Source organism: Lissotriton vulgaris, chromosome 8 (assembly GCF_964263255.1).
Source record: "Lissotriton vulgaris chromosome 8, aLisVul1.2, whole genome shotgun sequence".
NCBI lineage: Eukaryota > Metazoa > Chordata > Amphibia > Caudata > Salamandridae > Lissotriton > Lissotriton vulgaris.
Genome location: NC_141696.1, coordinates 410,974,584 through 410,993,821, shown reverse-complemented (window position 1 = coordinate 410,993,821; position 19,238 = coordinate 410,974,584). Strand labels below are relative to the sequence as shown.

The window sequence follows — 19,238 nt, the reverse complement described above, 5'->3', positions numbered from 1 at the left end:
AGCCGACTGCGGCGCCCACCAGGGGGCAATTAATCCATGAAAAGTTCCTGAGTGACGCCCACCAAGGGGTTTAAAGAAGAACATCACGAGGCCATGCAACCACTCCCTCCTCCTCCGATGCCACTAGCCCCTTTGAGAAAGGTCTAGGATTGGACCGAAATGCATTGGGACAACAATTGGCTAGTACTGCTGAACGAAATAAAAGACTTTCGCAAACACCCTCAGGAGTGCGACTCACCTTCTTTCTCGCAAAGAAACCTGCTGACACATTGAGCGGCTGGGTCCTGCAGCAGAGAACGCACCGCCGAACAAGGGAGCCCCCACATGCCTACAACTGGACCCACACCTTTCGACTGCGCAAGCAACTTCAGGCAGGGGAATCCGCCAGGGACCAGACCCTGGAATTCGGTCTTCATCGCCTCGAAAATAGGTTGATGAGGCGTAGGTGTACAGCAGCAAAGGCGGGCATCGTTCCTCAACAGGATTAAGGAAAGCAGTGGAAACGGACTACAGAGACCAAGAGCCTCATCGAACCAGCCGACTGCGGCGCCCACCAGGGGGCAATTAATCCATCAAAGTTCCCGAGTGACGCCCACCGAGGGGTTTAAAGAAGAAAATCACGAGGCCATGCAACCACTCCCTCCTCCTCCGATGCCACTAGCCCCCTTGAGAAAGGTCTAGGATTAGACCGAAATGCATTGGGACAACAATTGGCTAGTACTGCTGACCGAAATAAAAGACTTTCGCAAACACCCTCAGGAGTGCGACTCACCTTCTTTCTCGCAAAGAAACCTGCTGATATATATATGTATATATGTATATATATATATATATATATATATATATATATATATATATATATATATATATATATATATATATATAATTTTTATTTATTCTGCTCCATTTTTCATTACACTGTGTTGTGTAAGCAAGAATTAGACCACATTTTTATGGCAGTGCAACGTATTTCTACACCACACACCAAGTTTCTATGTACACTGCCCCCGTGTAAGGTTCCCGTGTTGTGTAGTAATTCATAATTTTGCACGGAACACTTAAAAAAATTAAGTTCTATAATGTACGATCCCAAAGTGTTTGGATTAGCTTACTCTGAACCTTAATTTCTAATCCCATCAATGGGGGGGACTGTTCAGAAATAGATTGCTAAACATGACATGACTAAACTGTATACTGAATATATTGAAAACAGTTACTGGCACAGCTAAATGGTCTGGCATGCATTGAGTACTGATTAAAACATTTAAACAGCCTGCTGCAGTATAAAAGAAATACACATTTAAGTATACAACGCATCAGTGAGAATTGAATAGGTAATGTTTCAGACCACTTTTGAGATGTGAAATTGTCCCTGATGCAATACAATGCTGTGCTCCCAAGGACAGGTGGATTGATAAGTGGAATGATGCACCGAACAGTCAACGACATGAAGCGAGAGATATACCAAATCACTCAATTATATTATAAAGTATTGCTAACAGTAGTTCCTTCAGAGGGCACCTCTGTCAAGGCATACCTAAAATGAATGTGAGCAAAAAAGTAATAAGCAAATAGATCAGAACGTGTCAACTAAGGATTCAGGATACATTTGTCAACACATTCTGAGAATATTCTCGAGACCTCTCACTATTCTTTCTTGGAGAAGTGATCCCAACCTGTACTTTGAGAAATCTGTTTTGTACATGTTGCTCTAACGTTCTACAGTTTGGTGGCCTATTGTTAAATGTACATAAAGTGGACTTTGTCTCCACCGAGAGGAGTATTTCTCTCTCACTTTATGCAGTTGGCTGTTTGATGCATTATTCCACTTACCAGCAAGTGCTTCCCCTGAAAGCACGAGGGACTATTTTACATCTAAACAGTACACTTAATCATCAGGCTGATCGACGCTTCAACTTTTCAATATGCATTTTATACAGAACGATAACCATCTTGCTGCCTTCTTCCCAGCATTGATGGAGCAGGGTCTGCCTTTAATGTGATAAATAGCACTTCTGTGTGCAGTGCTTGTCGGCAGCATTTGTGAACGCCTGTGTTTCCATGCATACACACATTAAAGTCACAACTATTGGTTTTGCCAGTGATTGTTTATAAAGCTGTGCAGCTGAGATAAGAAATCCTTAGAAAAGTCATTTATGGTTGGTACCTGTGGGACAAGCACTTCCTCTGTGTGTGTCGCTTCAGTGAATAATTAGGCAATATAGACCCTAACGTATTGTATCTCCTGTCGGTTCAATGCTGAGCGGAAGCCATGAGAGAGTATGGCTTCCTTAGTAACTGCACTTTCTATTGATTGGACGACCTTACCAAGCAACTTCCCAGAAGTTTCTTTTTTCTTTACAATTAGTGTTTGTAAGGAGTTTTACTGAAGTTATGTGAACATTGTTTTAACGAGGATACTTATTTTCTTCCAAATCATGTCAATCGTTCGAATTGTTTATTGTTTCAATGTTTATCTAGGACAACATTTAATTGAAAGTGAAAGAAGGACTGTGGAGGAAGATGAATACTATTCCAAAATCATAACCGTGGATGGAAGAGTTATGTGTGGGTATAACAAACCCAAAGGGATTTTTGGTTATTTAAATTTTAAAAAGGGCAACTATGAAGGTTTTGCTATTTTTTTCAGACCTGTATTTCTGTGTGGTCAACCTTCCTTTTATCTTTTGTGGCCCTAGAATAGCCAGTCAGTGAACTGATATATAAAAGTCTCAGTACGATATTTGACTACTGAGATATTTGACTACTGAGAAATTTGTACACCATACGTTCTGAGTACTTGTGAACAAGATAAAGGACAATGGCACTTTCATTTGAACTAACAGTTACTGATTGATACATGGATTGTACTATGATTGCATTTATGTATGCTTCATACTACTGATGAGGTGCCAAAACATATCAGTGGATGGCTATGACACTTCGATATGTGCAGTGCTTATCTAGAAGAGCTTGGAATTGCGGTGTGGCCTATGTAGGAAGCGTTTTAATTTTCTTTGTGCCTATCCTGTGAGTAATTGTTGCTTACTTCTCACATAGTTGTGACTTTCTCCTGAATTTCCCGGAGTAAGACACATTTACAGAATAAATCTTAGTAAATCAGGTCCATTGTTCACTAACTTCACCACCACCACCACTTTCTGATCATCTTCTTACCACGCAGTAACACGCCCCAGCCATCTCCTCAGTATTTCGTCCCTTGAATATCCTAACAACTCTGTAAAAACCTTGTGTGGTGTCTGAATGAATAATAATGTTGTGAGCTGTGATCCTGAAGAAGGTGATGTGAGTGAACCCTCCAAGTGCCTTGTAGAAGTTGGGGGGTGGTACCTGTGACTGGAGTGAGAGGTTGCAAGCTCCTTCTGAGGCATATAGTGATGATTCCTGTAGAAAGGACTGTAAAGCTACTTTTTGTTTTGTGGAGGCTTCAGCATTGAAACTCCTTTGCTGGATGCCTCCCCCTCTTCCTGAAAACCGCCATCAACCTGCGCTCCTTCAAAATAAGTCTTCTTAGGCTTCAAGAGTTCCCTCATCCCCATAACCTATGAAGGAATATCCTGAACATGCTGGATTCTGTGTAGTTTTTCATTAGCACCTTCTCTCCCTGACACTGGATTTTCTTCTACCAGCAATAGTCACTACTGCGGGCCTCATTATAAGGTCCTCATAACTTCTCATAAGGTAGTACTGCACCAGGAAGCCCCACTTACTGTGTGGTATGTTAAATTCCCGGATGTGATATTACTGCAACATTACAAGTTCATCCCTATGGAATGGGGAATAATCACATGAGTTGGCGTTTATGCACTGATTCCAGCATGTTTTTATTAATTTATTCCAGTATTTCCAGCCATATGTTTATGGCTAAAGAACCTTTGTGAATTGGGCCCATTGTGCTTTCATTTTTAGACTTTAGTAGTTTTTGTGGTCGGTGAAAGATCCTTAAGCGCAAAGGGGTTGATTGCAGTTTAATGTTTGGCTGGACTCGACGCCATTTTCTTGTTTGAGTATGATTTTATGGAGTTCAACTGCTTATGTGATACATGAGAGATAGTCGATGATGTACAAAACATACATATCTCTGACATAATAAGTTGTAATGTAGGCTTCCCATGTACGATGTGACTGTAGGAATAGTAGGATTATAATGGTATGATATTGTGAACATCCTGGGTAGAGAATGTGGCTGTCCAGACCTGTTTTGAATATAATAATGCTATATATTTTGGAGAATCTTTTGGGAAGAAATTACTTAAAAAGAAAGCATTAAAAAACATGACACTATAATGTCAACACATCACAACCTACCTATTGCAAACATGGGTAATATGTGCTGGGAACTGAGGGGACTGGCTAGCAAGCGGACATTGTAACTAGGAGAATACAACCTGGTGAAAGATGACAGCATTGCACTCCATTCTAGGCTACAGGCTTCCATGTTAATGCATTCTATTTCCAAAACTGTCCTCGTGGTCTACAGTTCAACCCTACAGTGACTCTAAGGGCCCTGGTGTCAGTGGCCCGCATAGTAATCGACAGGTAGCAGCAGCGTCCCCATACTTCCGAGCTGGACCCAAGTTTTATCAAATGTATAATTCCCATTCATCCCAGAATAAGCTGTGAAAGAAACATCAATTAATAAACGAATCACAATGCCAGGGCAGATATGGCGCATTTCATCTATTTGTACAAAAGAATACATTTAAAAAAAAGGGCAGGCTTGCGAAATCCAGATGTATTGGCTTCCCCGATGCATGTGTCCATCATTCTATGGATTATAGCTCTTTCACTTTCCATCAAATACCAAACTACTCACCTTCTTTAAACTAAATAGGATTCCTAAATTAGTATAATACAGGTTGTAGCTAATTTGCTTTTTTTAATCTTAAAAAACTACATCTCAGGGCTCAATTAGAGGTGGGCAGTAACTGTCCTCACCCCACCTAAACATTGGCAGATGCCACATCGACACACATCTTCGTTCCCTTGCCACATTTAGAGGTGGGAAAATGGCTGAATTTCGATAGCAACAGCACTTTCAATGAAAATACCCAGTTTTAATGGCCCCAACATTTAAATACGCAATGCAGATCACTGCAGAGTCGAAGCTCTATGAAACCAGGGGCATTGGAGCCCACTTACCTTGTGCAAAATGGGCCCTTTAGCATGTGAGTTTGTTAAAAAACACCAGAGTATTTTATTTGTCCCCGATAGAGCCTCTAAACAATATAGCAGTCAAAACTTGCTCTACTGTGAAAAAATGTAACACTTAACCAGAGAGCAGCCCCGCCTCTTCTCACACTCTGTGTACTGTTGTTCAGTTATTATGCACCACTAGAAGAAGTGGTTCTAGTCAATTCAATTCAATTGCAAACTTTATTTCGCATTAAAAATGCGTAAAGGTACACAACATTGATTTCTTAAACATACTTTTAGCTGCAGTGGTACCTGTCCACATAAAGTTTATATAAAACAGTAAATTCGTCTAAAATATCATGCAATAGTACAGTAGAACCTGCACTGCGTCAAACGATCGATGTTACGTAGAGAATTTCATTTTACGACAATTATTTTAGAATCAGACTGTGCTCAAATTCTTTAAAATTGTAATACCAAGATATAAAGTGTATGTAATCTGAAATGCCTTGAGGGAAATAATTAACATCTAAACTTAAGGTGGTTCTACTCACACTAAGTAAATACAGATATGTGTCAGTGGAAAAGAGGTACATACTTGAATTAAGCATTTGAGCTGCTGCTGTTATGATATGAAGTCTCAACATATTTATATATATTTTTTCAGAAATGAGAGAAAATATGTGGAGAGATACTGGAAAGATGTGCAGGTTGGAGACTTCATACAGCTTCGTTGCAATGAAATTGTCCCAGCAGATATACTGCTGCTGTCTTCCAGTGACCCCGACGGACTGTGCCACATTGAAACTGCCAACCTGGATGGGGAGACCAACTTGAAGCAAAGGCAGGTCGTGAGGGGCTTCTTAGAACTGGTAAGTGAGGATGCTATTTCTCCTCGAAAGCCTTCTGCTTAAAATGTGCATTGAAGACATAGGATCATCTCCTGTAAAACGTTCTGAATGTTATTGCCAGAAAATGCTCAGATGCTTCCTTAAAAAGATAAAGTGGAGATCCTTCTCCATTTCAAATGTCTTCCTTCTCATATTGTGTTTTATGTGTCCAGTCAGACAAGTTGTAGCCCTTCAGAGCCCTCTACATTCCATGATGCTCTCTCCTGTGTAAGACCTCACACGATTCCCGCTATATTTTTCTCTTCATTGCCTGTGGAACTCTCGCTAGCGTGAGGCTAGTCGCAAATCTCAATCTCAGTAACCCAGGAAGATGGATGGATAAATTACCCCTTCCTGATGATTTTGACCCCATCAAATGAACATTGATGCAGCTCCTTCTGTAGCAGGGAAAGCCACAAATGGAACTATCTTTATTTCTATGGTGCAGGCGACAAGCACTCCCCTACTGAAGCAGGTGCACTAGGACTGCTCTGGAATCCTACACTATTTCGCCACTATTGCCTGTTTAGTCGTTCCTATCCTCACCAATCACAAGAAACTGCAAATTGACACGTACTTGACCACATTGCACATGAGACCATCTTTCCTTTGAGTAGGAGTAATAAAAACGACCATCCTACCTCCAGAGTGGTGTAGGGTCACAGGCTGAAACCATCATATGTGATGCAGTGCAGAAGCACCAGAATGTGGTGCCATGATAACGTTCCAGTGCCCAAGAGGCTGACAGGGCCGTCTTGTGGCAAGTGTTACATTTTGGCACTGTACCCCAGCGCCTGGCTACTGAAGCTTGTATGAATGCCATGCCAATACCTTTTAGGCTTTTTGCGCTCCGGGGAAGAAAGGTCAAGCAGTCAGTGGTTATTCTTGGAGAGTGATGTAAGTTTAGAACTCCAACACTGGGCCAACACACAACATTTAGCAGTAGTTCTTTATAAAGGAACTAAGCCTCTGGTTTAAATAAATGTAACACAGTGAAAGATCTAAGGGTCATATGTACACATTTTAGTAATTGCGATTTTCTGATTGCGATTCTTTGTAAATCACAGTTAGTAAATCTGTATTCCTTATGTATGAAAACCGATTGAGTTTCATTTAGTGATTCCTGCAATTGACCTACCTCATGAATGTTCATCAGTGAGTCACAATTTGTGACCCGTAAAGAATTGCGGCCGTCACTGGGTCGGTGGTTTGCTGGAGTCAATAGACCACCATGTCTGTGATTGCTTTTTAGTAAAGCAATTATTTTTTTAAATACAGTCCGTTTTCCTTTATGCGTTTATAAAGAAAGAGTGAAACTTTGCAGTTGAATTTTTATGAGCAGGCAGTGTTCCTTTGGGCCACTGCCTGCTCTTAAAAAATATATTTTTCTACATACGCTTGAGATGTCAGTAAAAATTAATCTTTTGCAACCGTTATTTGGTCACAAAACATTCATGCATACCAGTGCAATTCGGTATTAGGAAAGAACGCCCAAAACGCGATCCTTTTAAATACAGAATCACTGAACACAAATTTCGATTTAGTAACTTGTTACTGAAGAGAATCTCTCTCTCTCTCTCTCTCTCTCTCCCCCCCCCCCCCCCCCCCCCCCCCTTCCAATGGCTTTGCTCACGACCTACCTTACTTAGGCTGCTGTAAAAATTGTACTTTTAGTTTGCAGGTTGTGCATTTTCTGAAAGCCTCCTTACCTGTCGGACTTTAAACAAATGGAGAAATCGTTCTGTTCCTTTGATTGGAGCTGTTATTGCTTATGTTGACCAAACTGCTCCACTTCCTGTCTGCTCCTTCCGTATTGTGATCAGAGAGCTGTTGTTGTGTGTCCCTCTAAGTGCTCTTGGGGCCTTTGCTGTGGACAGTCAGCCCCAGATGACAGTGATAAGGACAGAAAGTATTTCTAATGCTTAGACAACACTTGCAGACAGAATTCTCCTCTTGCTGAGGACAAAGAGAACCCAGCAGAAGTTGTGGGTTTATAGTATCGTTTCCTTGAAAACAACATCAGTTGAGAACATGAGTGTGGTCCACAGAATGTAGCAAGCTACAGTTCCACAATCTTTTTTTACATAATTCATTTTATCCAATTTATTTTATTAAAGTGATGGAACTTGTGAACTAATTCTGCTTGATTATGAAGCTATATATATTTTTAGAATGCATGAAGACGCCTTCTGTCTGTCTTCCTGATGGGCACTTTAATACATGTATATACTAATGCAGCTTAATATTTATAACATTTGCCTTTGCATAGCGCATCCTGTGACACATGCCTCTATTAACTTGGTGCCTCTTAAGCCGTAGTAATGATGTCTGCCTGCAAGCAATGCCAGCAACAAGCAAGCGACTCTGCCCTAAGGGCTGATCCTACCCAATCCTTTAACTTTTGACTGGCCCTCCGAATAATCCTAGATCTCATATTGGCTACCTGTAGTGGGAAACAGCCTTTACAACACGGTTTTTACCACGTTGTGCCTTTAGCACGCATATTTTTACAGCGAATATGCATTTACAACGCGTGCAAATACCACGCATTTAAGGTAAGCTGGGGGGTCTCCCCCCACAAATACATTGTTTTTTTTAAAAATAAAAACAATGCGTGGTATTGGCATGCGTTGTAAATAGGTATTCGCTGTAAAAACATGCACGCTAATATATGCGTGCCAAAGGCATGCAAAGTAATTACCTACGTTGTACCATCGTACAACCCCTGTAGTTAGTGCAGCCTGGTACATCCTTCCTCCCGTACCTGGAATTGAATGGTAGATAAAGAGCTGGAGAAACTTCTGTGTTGGCCTACAAGCTCCAACTCTTCTGTATGGAATGTGCAAATCTTTATCATGAATGGCTTGTATACTGCATCATCTTCGAGCCTTCTCCTGAGTCGGTTCTGTGTCTCCTAAAATTATATAGGGCATTTGTCGTGCTGTTGTTTGCAGCACAGGACGTGGGCTGCTAGGTTGTCATATGAGGGTAATTAATAGAACCTGCAGAATAAATCACAACAACCAGTTGATATATTTCTTGCACTCTGGCTTTCACTCTTCTTTCAACCACTAAAACATCAAGTGCAGTGACCCAAAATAGGAATAAAAGCACCACTCTGTCACTCATGTACAACACAAAGGGGGTGATTTATAGATTGCCTGACATGGTACTCCATAAAGAATATAATGGAATATTCTCTTTAGTAAACTGAAGGTTTGCCCGTCCATATAGGGTTGGGAGAAGCCTCAGCTTTCTGTCAATGCAGCCCGATTGGCTCTGTTGACAGAAGGCTTCCTCTGACTGCCCAGTGGAGTAAGGCCAGTCGAAGGAAGAATAATACATTGCCCACTCCATTTAGGGTGAGATATGTGATGTCCTTTTTTATGTTCCTCCTTGTCCGGTAATACATGGTTGTGAAGACAGAAAATATAACTCAACATACAACCAAAGACAAGGGGCGGGTCTTTATTTGTTTGTTTTTCTGTAACATACTCCCTCTGTGGGAGTGTGTTTTAAAAAACCAAAAGTTTGTTAAAGTTTTGTGGTTGGCCATCAAAACTGACAGCAGCAGCCTGTAACAAAACTTTTTGTACCTAAACCAGAACTGCTATGACATAGGTAATGTCCTCCACCACCATCCTGAATGGAATACCATCCTTCAAGCTCTAGATCTAGCTCTAAAAAGCTTCTCACACAGACCACACTGCGATTCATCTTCCAATGATGGATATCTACAGAGTCTAATTTGAATCATCCCCTTATTGGAATATACAAATGCAACTACACTACACTGCATTACAATGACAGTACTATGAAAAGGCATTCTTTCTTAAGTCCAGAGGCGCGTTTCATGACGTTGGGGGTGGTAGTATCTAAGTTTAAGAAGTGGCAATGGTCTGCCTAAAAAAAAGAGTATACATGAGAACTAACCATGAAAGAATTCATGGTATTTAGCGAGTCACTTGTTATTTTTACTAAAGGTTTTATTATATTTTTAACTACCTCTGAAGACTAATTTTGAAGATGAAAGTAAATAAACTGCACATGCAGCTCTTCCATCCCTACCACTGTTATTTCCTTTATTCCTGACATCTCACAATTTTTCCCCTTTTGGCTGATTTTGAAAAATCCATAATCCCGAAGGTTCACTAAACTGCAAATATAGTGCAAATTGTGTTTTTATCTAGGAACCTATATCAATATTTCTATTTTATGCCCTTGTACGGTTATAATCAATAATATCCCTATAATGGCATAGGAATCATATCCATATATAGTTGTAGCCCATGCAGTCACATTAAGCAAGGCTACTTCCCCGGACTCCTAGAAAGCACAACGAGTTCTCTAAACAAACCAAACCTCCAGCAACCTGGGAAATCCCCATTTGCTTTTGTTTTGATTTCGTCCTAGAACTCCTGTGAAGCACTGTAAGAACGGCCAGTTCTTAGTGACATCTTTATAGACATCTTATGTCCAACCTTACGTCAAACCCGGCACCTTTCAGGTATAAATATACCAACGTTGCCTTAAGCAAACACACAGTGGTGGTTTTGGAGCCGAGCAGCTATCTACTTGCCCGAGAGCCCAGCTGATGCGAGAGCCCACGGACGCTGCCCCTCCCTTTTGACGCACTGAGACGGACGCTGTCTTTTCTCCTGCCGAGAAATCCAGCTCCGGTGTTCTCAGCCGCCTTCGCGGGCTGCTGGGATATCGAGTCCTGAAAGAGAGATACCAGACCTCCTGCATTCTATTACCCAGGTACGGAGCTGACTAAACCCTTAAAGAGAATTCTTGAGTCAGATTCTTGGCAAAACCAACTTAACTTAAACTGCTACTTACTTACTCCTTCCCACGTATTAGGCTTAGGTCAGGTACACCGGGGTAGGCGTATTTAGAAGCACCAGTTGAGTACGTTAGTCAATGTATATATGTATGTATATATTTTATCCATTTTAAAGTATCTTATGGCTAAGAAACCATATCAATGCTTTTACAGTATTATTTCATAATACTCCTTTTACTGTACGCACTTTACTTTACATTAAGTATTGCAATTATGGCAATTCATTTCTCTTGCATGAGAAAGAAGACTGCTCAATAAATTACACCTTTTATTGAAAACGCCCGTCTCTTTTCTCTGCACTCTGGTGAAACTAAGTACGCACAATTGACTGAGTGAAATAGCTGTCTATTGTTTTCACACGACTCTAGAGATACACTCTTATTCTGAGGGAGCAAAGTTGTCATGTTATATGGTTGTCAGAAGCGAATCCCTTCTTGTCTATCCAGGGAGGTTAAACTCCTCCTCGTTTATTCGAGAAAGTTTCTAGTGACCTCTGAGCTAGCTGGCAAACCTTAAGTCTAATATAGTCAGTAGAGACCTAGTCGACCTCAGTCCTACGTCTACACTGCTGAATATATTATTCCAATGCGCAGAGCCTATTGGGAATATAGGAACTACACTACAGGAGCACTAGATTTACTCGAGGACAGTTGCGAGAAATTGGGAAAATTGTTGAGGTTGGTGATTACCCACCTCAAATAATAACCACAATCCTTGACAGGGTAAATCACTAAAGCCACTAAATTAACCTCAGCTCAACCCCCTGGTATCTATGGCACGGAGCAGACGGAAAACAGCCATTACAACACAGTCATAACCTCTTCTGACGCTTACCATGAAGCCATTACTACGCATATGATTTTACCACACATGCCTTCAGCTTGCATGCCTTTACAATGTATTTCTTTCTAAGGCATTCATGGGAATGGCACGTGCTACTTTACAATGGCATATGCATGGTAAAGGTTTTGACTTACCATAGTCTTCTCTGCTACGGTGAACATTTTTGGATTCTGAACGCAGGAGTAGTGTGTCCACACAGGAACAGCACCGAGACGTCCTTCCTGTCTTAACTGCTGTCAGATTTCAGTCGTAATTGCCCACTTAGGTGCCAGGAGAGCGGCCAACTCGGATCGGTTATGGTATTATAATTTTAATTTTATTTATTATTTTACTTATTACTTGCAGGACTTGTGCATGAAGTTGCGATTGAAATCTCTTATGAGCTCCTTCTCTCGAGACATCTCACAAGCTCCTTTACTGACTGGGCAGCTAAGTTACACTATGGGAGCGTGCATGTAGCCTGATTGCGCATCAGTTGCAGCATTGACTAGAACATCATCCTTCAAAAGCCATTTTAGGGATTAGTTGCCTCGAGCGTTTATTTAGTAGGAAGTTAATTTGTAGTACGCTCCGACTATTGGATTGAGGTGTTCCCCTTATGTTAAGCTACAAATACGTTGCTAGTGTTCACAGCGTTGGAAACCATAGTGCACTCTGCTATAGCAGTGACGCGCACACCTCTAGTTTAACTGTTGGTGCTCTAGTGTTCGGATTGTACATGCGCACATTCGACAGTGCATTCCGTAGCCAATTCTAAGGTGATACGCACATCTTGGCTAATTCACATTGTGTAACGCTTGTGTGCATCATACTCTTGTCTTTGTCAGGAAGCACTTCCTGCGCCACGGTGATGCGCACACCTCAGTCGATTTAAGTGACATTTATAGTGTTGCACTGGTGAGTCCAGAAATGTGTTAAGTGTTTTCATTGTAATGGTATGCATGGTGACTGTATGTGTGGTAATGACATTTACTGTGTGCCCTTATAAATGTGCATTGTGATGACATGCATGGTAATGGGGTGCGTGGTAGTGGGTCATGCATGGTAGTGTCCGCGTTGCAAAGAAATGCGTGGTAAATGAATGTGTTGTTTCATCACATTACCAAAACAGACAGGCTGAGCAACGTGTAAAGTATTGAGGCAGTATTTAAACAGTAATACAGTTGAAGCACCACACAAGAGAACTCCCATACCATTTAGAAACATAGAACACATTTTAATAAATAATATCACACCAAAATGACAAATCTCCAATAAGTTGAACCAGAGTTATGAATTTATACAGTTTAAGGTTCAAAATAGCGCCAAAAACATTAAGCACCAACTGCGGTCATATGATTGTGCTTAACTAGGCCAAGGACAAAGTTTAAGGCCTGATAAAAGTATTATGTTCGTCCCGGTCAAAGAATTACCTTCTCACTTAGAAATTGTTCTGGAGAAAAAAGTCTTCTATGGGCAAGTCAGCTGGCTGTAGTCAAAGCTGGGCTCGACGATGACAGGGAGTCAGAGTCCGATGTCTTGGTGAAGTCGCTGATGAAGGTGGAAAAAGTTCAAGTTTTGTGCCCAAATAACCCTTGGCATCGATCAGATTGAGGCTGTGGGTTGGTCGAGTGAAACTTTATACTTTTGGACTCTGAAACTTTTCTGGAGCTCGGAGTTCCTCTGCTAGGCAAGACTGCAGGCTGTGCCCAAAAAGGGCTCAATGGTGTTGCATCCCAGTTGACGGCGGTCCCGCTGAATCAGATTTGCTCCTGCAGAAAAGAACGTGAATATAAACTCTGTACCAGTTTTATAGGTGGAGTTTGTCAATATTAAATTTCTATGGAACAGCTACCCCTGCTACAGTGAAAATAGCTATAAAGGTTTTTTCACTATAAGGATATGTTTAACATCAAACCTTTACATGTCCTACTTTTAAGTATGATGCTCCCTGCCCAAAGGGGAATGTAAGGCCAACTTAGGGGTGACTTGTTAACATTTAAAAGGAGGGTTTAGGCCTGTCAAAAAGGGGTTACTTTGACAGTTCAGATTGTAGTTTAAACCATGTCATGTTTACATTGCCTCTGTAGTGGAAGGCACAATGAGAGCCACATGTGACTTTTAACTTAGAGGCCCTGGTTATACTGTTGTACCGTTCCCAAAGGGAAAGCAATCTCAAGGAGACTCCTTCCCTTTTGCTAGTAGGTTGCGATGTCTTTTGAGGTGTAGATAATTGGTCAATGATTTGGACCACATTTGAGGTTGCAATCCTTTGATATATACCAAGTAATAACTAGACTGGAGCACCCCTTCCGAATTGCGGTTCAGTATGGATTGGTACATCCTTTTTGCAAATCAGAAATGCTTTTCTGACTTTCAAAATGGGTCCAATATATGCCAAAAATCCAATTTACTACTGTTGCATACTATATGGTTTCGAGAATCACAGACTTTAATGGCTTTGTACCTCTAACCCTATATATCTTCTATCCTGAAAGTAGTTTAGCAAGGTTAAAACACAAAGATCTGCTTTGTTTTGGCCTCTATGTACAAACACACTCTTTCATCTTCTTCGTCTTTGTAATGGGCAAACCAGTGCTTGATATTCATCTGTTTTCCCTCTATTACTAAAAACATGCTCCATTTCATGCGTTTGCATGAGAACTGTGCTGCTCTTATGGCAGTGTAGATTTTATTGATTTGATTTTCCTATTTTTGATGCTTGGTTGTATGATCTTGATTGCTCCTGTTTCACAATGGTTAGCCCCATATTGAATTAAATTAAATATTGTGTATAACAGTAAAGTAACCCTGTGTATTAGATATGTGATCAGCAAGAGTACCACTTAGATCTAAACAGACCCGAAAAGGTATATTTCTTCTTCATGTCTTGCTGTGAACAGAACAAAATTTATGCAGTGAGGTCAACATTTGGAAAGTGATACTCTTATTTTTTGGCTCGTGTTCTTTTCTGGAATTCATATCTCTGGCCCTTATAATAATGTATTGTCCCTGAACTGCTGTCTACATAGGCATTCTTCCGCGTGTTATTTGTGGCAGAGGATAGTATCATGTTATTTGGGTCAGTAGATTATCTTTTGACCCCGCCAGGAGAGTAAAGCACTACCATTGAATATGGTTATTGGAATGTGCAAAGGCTTCTTACAGTTTGGCACCACTGTATCTGGTGAGGATGAAGATCAGTAGGTGACCACGCATCAGCTCCAGATGTCAAGATTGTGAATCATACCTCGCATATGATCCAAATATCAAGGGCGTAACTCAGATGTGGATGTTGTCCCACCAGTGTCTGTTTATTTTTCAACAGAATTATTGAGCTGAATCTCACTGTTGCATGACTTGTTGAACTTGATAGAAAAGTAAATTTCCCATCTGATGTTAAGCGCCTCGAACAAGATAAGCAACGTGACCCAAAGTTATGAAAGTTGTCATTGCACAAATCTTTATAAACCATACACCTGCAGGGAAAACGAGTCAAAAGTAAAATAATTTCATTCAAAGACCTTAAGGCCCAATGCTATTTAGACCATTGCAGAGTATTAAAAGGGGTTTTAGGACACTCCCAACGAATGACATTTACATAATGTGCTCTCAACACGTAATAATGTACTTGCATAAACCAAGGAAAAGATTGTTTTCTCTTACTGTAGCATATGCAGACACTTGGGTAGGATCTATAGATAATTTTACTTTAATATCTCCAAAACTGTCTTAAAAAGAGCGTTAGGCATGAAGATGTTTTCTTTGTTTCATAGAATAGTGTTGCTTTTAAAGTGCCTTGACACATATTACTAACCCATTGTGGTGCAAAACCAAATACAAGGAAGCCAGATAAAAGATGAGAACAGACCAATTTTGTTGATTGTGCAAGTGGAGTGAAGAATGTGAGACCCTGTCAGGGGGAAGTAAGTGGATCCTGGACAATATATGGGATGGGTACTACTTTTTATGACTGATGTTCTAGGGCCACCATCGCTGGTGCACTCCAGTTGTATAATCAAGTTACCTCCTTTGGGCACTTAACACTTCATAGACCGCAAAGTAGAGCAGTCAAGGCTTTCTCTAAGTGATGATAGTGGGCTAGAAGCTCAGATACAACATCATACAGTAAACTCTATGTGCAACCACTGGTATCATTTTCATCTCCTTATGTTTGCTTTGTTCGCCGTAAGTTGGCAGGGTATGCCCAGAAGTGGGTCCCTTACTCACTTTGTCACTGGATTCAAGCTAGCCTGGCTGATGAGGGGTGTTACCCTGAAACTGGTCTGAGGATGCTTGTTTTCGGTCCAGGGAAGACCTGGCTTGGCAGTTCAGGCTGGACTGTTCCCTTGAGGAACAGGGTCAAGACTGATTTGCATATGGCTGGGCAAACTTTGTTCCTAATAGAGACCTTTGCACAGTTCCTGTTCACTGTGTTCCATGCTGCAGAAGGACATCTTACACTGAACACTCAATCTACCACAGCCCACCTCTGCCAGGTTCTTGTAGCTGTTTTACACAGAAGAACCAAGAGAGGGCACCGCTTACCAGAAAACACAAGACTTACCGAGAGGATGATACCTAAGGCTCACAGCATGAAGGGCAAAGTAAATCACACATTAGGGAAAACTTAACATGCACTAGATTCTGTTCCAGTCAGCACTGAATCAGGCACATGTTATGGAGACCTTGCAGATTCAGTGACCTGCCAAGAAATCAATGGATTTGGAATAAAGGCAATGAAGAAGCTGCATGTTGTCCATGCTAAACATAAGGTGTTAAAACAATGTAAAATAAAAAATACTGACTTTAAAGGAAATTGTAAATGGGCAATGTTTATTAGGGGGTTCTGGTCTCCAAAGCATGCTTCAGGTTCTCACATTTTTCAATCCTTTCTACTGATTTTATAAGATTTCTTGTGCTGGCAGAGGACAGTAAAGATGGAGTTAAGATAATGCTGTTCTGTAGTCTTGCTCGGTTTGAACTTGGAATGGACTGCTGGTGAGAATTGTCAGTCGCCCCTCTGTTGTCAGGTAGGGGCGGTTGCTCAACGAGAAATTTCTGCAATCCCCTCTACAATCCAAGTTTCACGACTTGATCCAAAGACGAAGCCGTCAAAGTGCTGCACTGAACTGACAGAAGTGTTGGCAAAAGACAGAACTTGAGGCTGTGATAGTGCTACTGCTAGTGGTGAACCTCGAGACGTGAAGATAGAATGGGCACGACAAGCCTAATCTGTTATTAGCTATATAAAGCATGGATAGTTGCCTTTCTAAAATAAGTGATGTTTTTCTGCCTCTACAGGGGACCTGATGATGCCTAATGCACCTAGGAGCATCTTGGCGACCCGCTGCTGGGAGTACTGTAGGTAGCTGCCTAGCATTGTTATGACACAGCAACAACTCTTTATATATAGGCTTTTGGACAAATACTGAGCTGGAAACCTAATGGCATTCTTGGCTGTCAATATCTGTGCATTTATACCCATGCCCTGCTAGAAAGCCACAGCAGTTGCTGCAGCCAAAGATATTCAGTGGTGCTGTGACACTGGGGCTTCAGGTTGCATCCAAGAGGGGTGAGCTTGGGGTTTGTTTGATCTCCGAGCTCTTAAATGTTTCTAGGTGTCTTCCAGAAGCAGGACTTCATTATGTACAGATGTTTTGCACAAAGAGTGGCCAACGCACCAGACCAATGAAGACTTCCACCATTTTAAATTTGAGCAGCGTGAGGACCCAGAAGCAAAAAGTTCTCTATGTGTACACAGTGGCGGCCCATGCAGGTTAGAGCGGTGAGGCTCAGTTGGGGGGAGGGGGCGATTTCGACAGACAACCATGAGGGAACATTAAATAAATAATTATTTTCGCCCATCGTCGTCTGTCGAAATCCCTCCCCAACCGACCTCACAGCTCTGACCTGCATGGGCCGCGCAGCTGGGTGTACATTGCCACTTTGCTATCCGTTCCTAGAGGAACCTAAGATTTAGACATTATGGGGACTGAAACCTAAGAACTAGAAATGTCAGAAAAAAAGCTTAAGTCTTCGGCTTATACATTGAGGGAAGCTCCTATCTGTTTGAGAAAGCTTATGACGGTGGTTAAACCAATGCCTTTTGGCATGCTAGGTATGCTGCTAAGTGTGGGTAAGTTTTGAGAAATCACAATCATTAAACTGCTTCTTTATAGGCATTTGAAGGTATTGCCATCTACCAAGTATTTAGCTGTTTAAACGTTTCTTGGACCTCAGCCCACAGTTACCTCTCGTGGCGCAGTGAAATATAACAGTAATAAAAAAATGCTGATAACAGGATAACGTGTTTTCAGTTTAAATGTTTGAAAACATAAACAGTGGACCAGTCAGGTCTTAATCAGATAACGAATGACAGATTAAAACTGAGTGAAGACGGTAGAGGGAGGTCAGAAATTATATGGCCAAAAATTTGAAAGAAGTTAAACACGAATTTGCAATGCAATAGGTATCGCATTAATTAAGTTTGAGCTATTGGCATTGCTAAATATTGCCACACCAATTGCAACAAAAGTCTATAAATTGTAGGACAAAAAAATGTGTATTTATTTTGTAGCAATGGTGGCATGCTGCGCTTTAGATGAATATGTTTAAAAATAAAGTGCAACCGAATTGGTTGCAGTGTCACCTCAATGACACTGTGCCCAATTCTGTTTCAAATTACAACTCCCTGAGGTCAGAGGGAAGTCAACCCAGTAGCACCCAGAAGCTTTTTTTTCAACTTACCTACTAAGCATCCAGTATATACTAACACACCAAGGTGTGCCGCGCACCATGCATCTTTTTGTCAAAAGTAAAGTGCGCCATACTGCGATTGCTACAATAGTTAACTGTGGATGCATTAACAATTGATGTGTGCACTGATGGCTGGTGGTGTGTGTGCCTGTAGAAATTGTGCACTGATGGCTGGTGGTGTGTGTGCCTGGTGGAAGTGTGCACTGCTGGCTGGTGGTGTGTGTGCCTGGTAGAAGCGTGCACTGACGGCTGGTGGTGTGTGCCTGGTGAAAGCGTGCACTGGCGGCTGGTGGTGTGTGTGTGTGCCTGATGAAAGCGTGCACTGACGCCTGGAGGTGTGTGTGCCTGGTGGAAGTGTGCACTGACGGCTGGTGGTGTTTGTGCCTGTGAAAGCGTGCACTGACGGCTGGTGGTGTTTGTGCCCGGTGAAAGCGTGCACTGACAACTGATGGTGTCTGCGCCTGGTGTAAGTGTACACTGATGGTGTGGTTGTGTGTGTGGTTGTATATGTGGTTGTGGTTGTGTTTGTGGTTGTGTGTGTGAGTGTGGTTGTGAGTGTGTGTGTGTTGTGTGTGTGTGTGGTTGTATGTGCTTGTGTGTGTGTGTGTGTGTGGTTGTATATGTGGTTGTGTGTGTGGCTGCGTGTGTGGGTGTGTGTTTGGTTGTGTTTGTGGTTGCTTGTAGTTGGTTGTGTGTGTGTGTGGGTGTGTGTGTTTGATTGTGTGTTGTTGTGGTTGTGTGTGTGGTTGTGTGTGTGGTTGTGT

General features: G+C 41.6%; 1 protein-coding gene across 1 annotated transcript in view; it reads left to right on the top strand.

Annotated features, from left to right (window-relative positions):
- ATP10A (ATPase phospholipid transporting 10A (putative)) overlaps window positions 1–19,238 on the top strand; it is an 895,063-nt gene that overhangs the window by 376,427 nt on the left and 499,398 nt on the right. Inside the window, exon 2 of the mRNA XM_086934179.1 lies at window positions 5,825–6,029. Within this exon, the coding sequence (XP_086790305.1) occupies window positions 5,825–6,029 (205 nt within the window). The remainder of the gene's footprint in view (window positions 1–5,824; window positions 6,030–19,238) is intronic.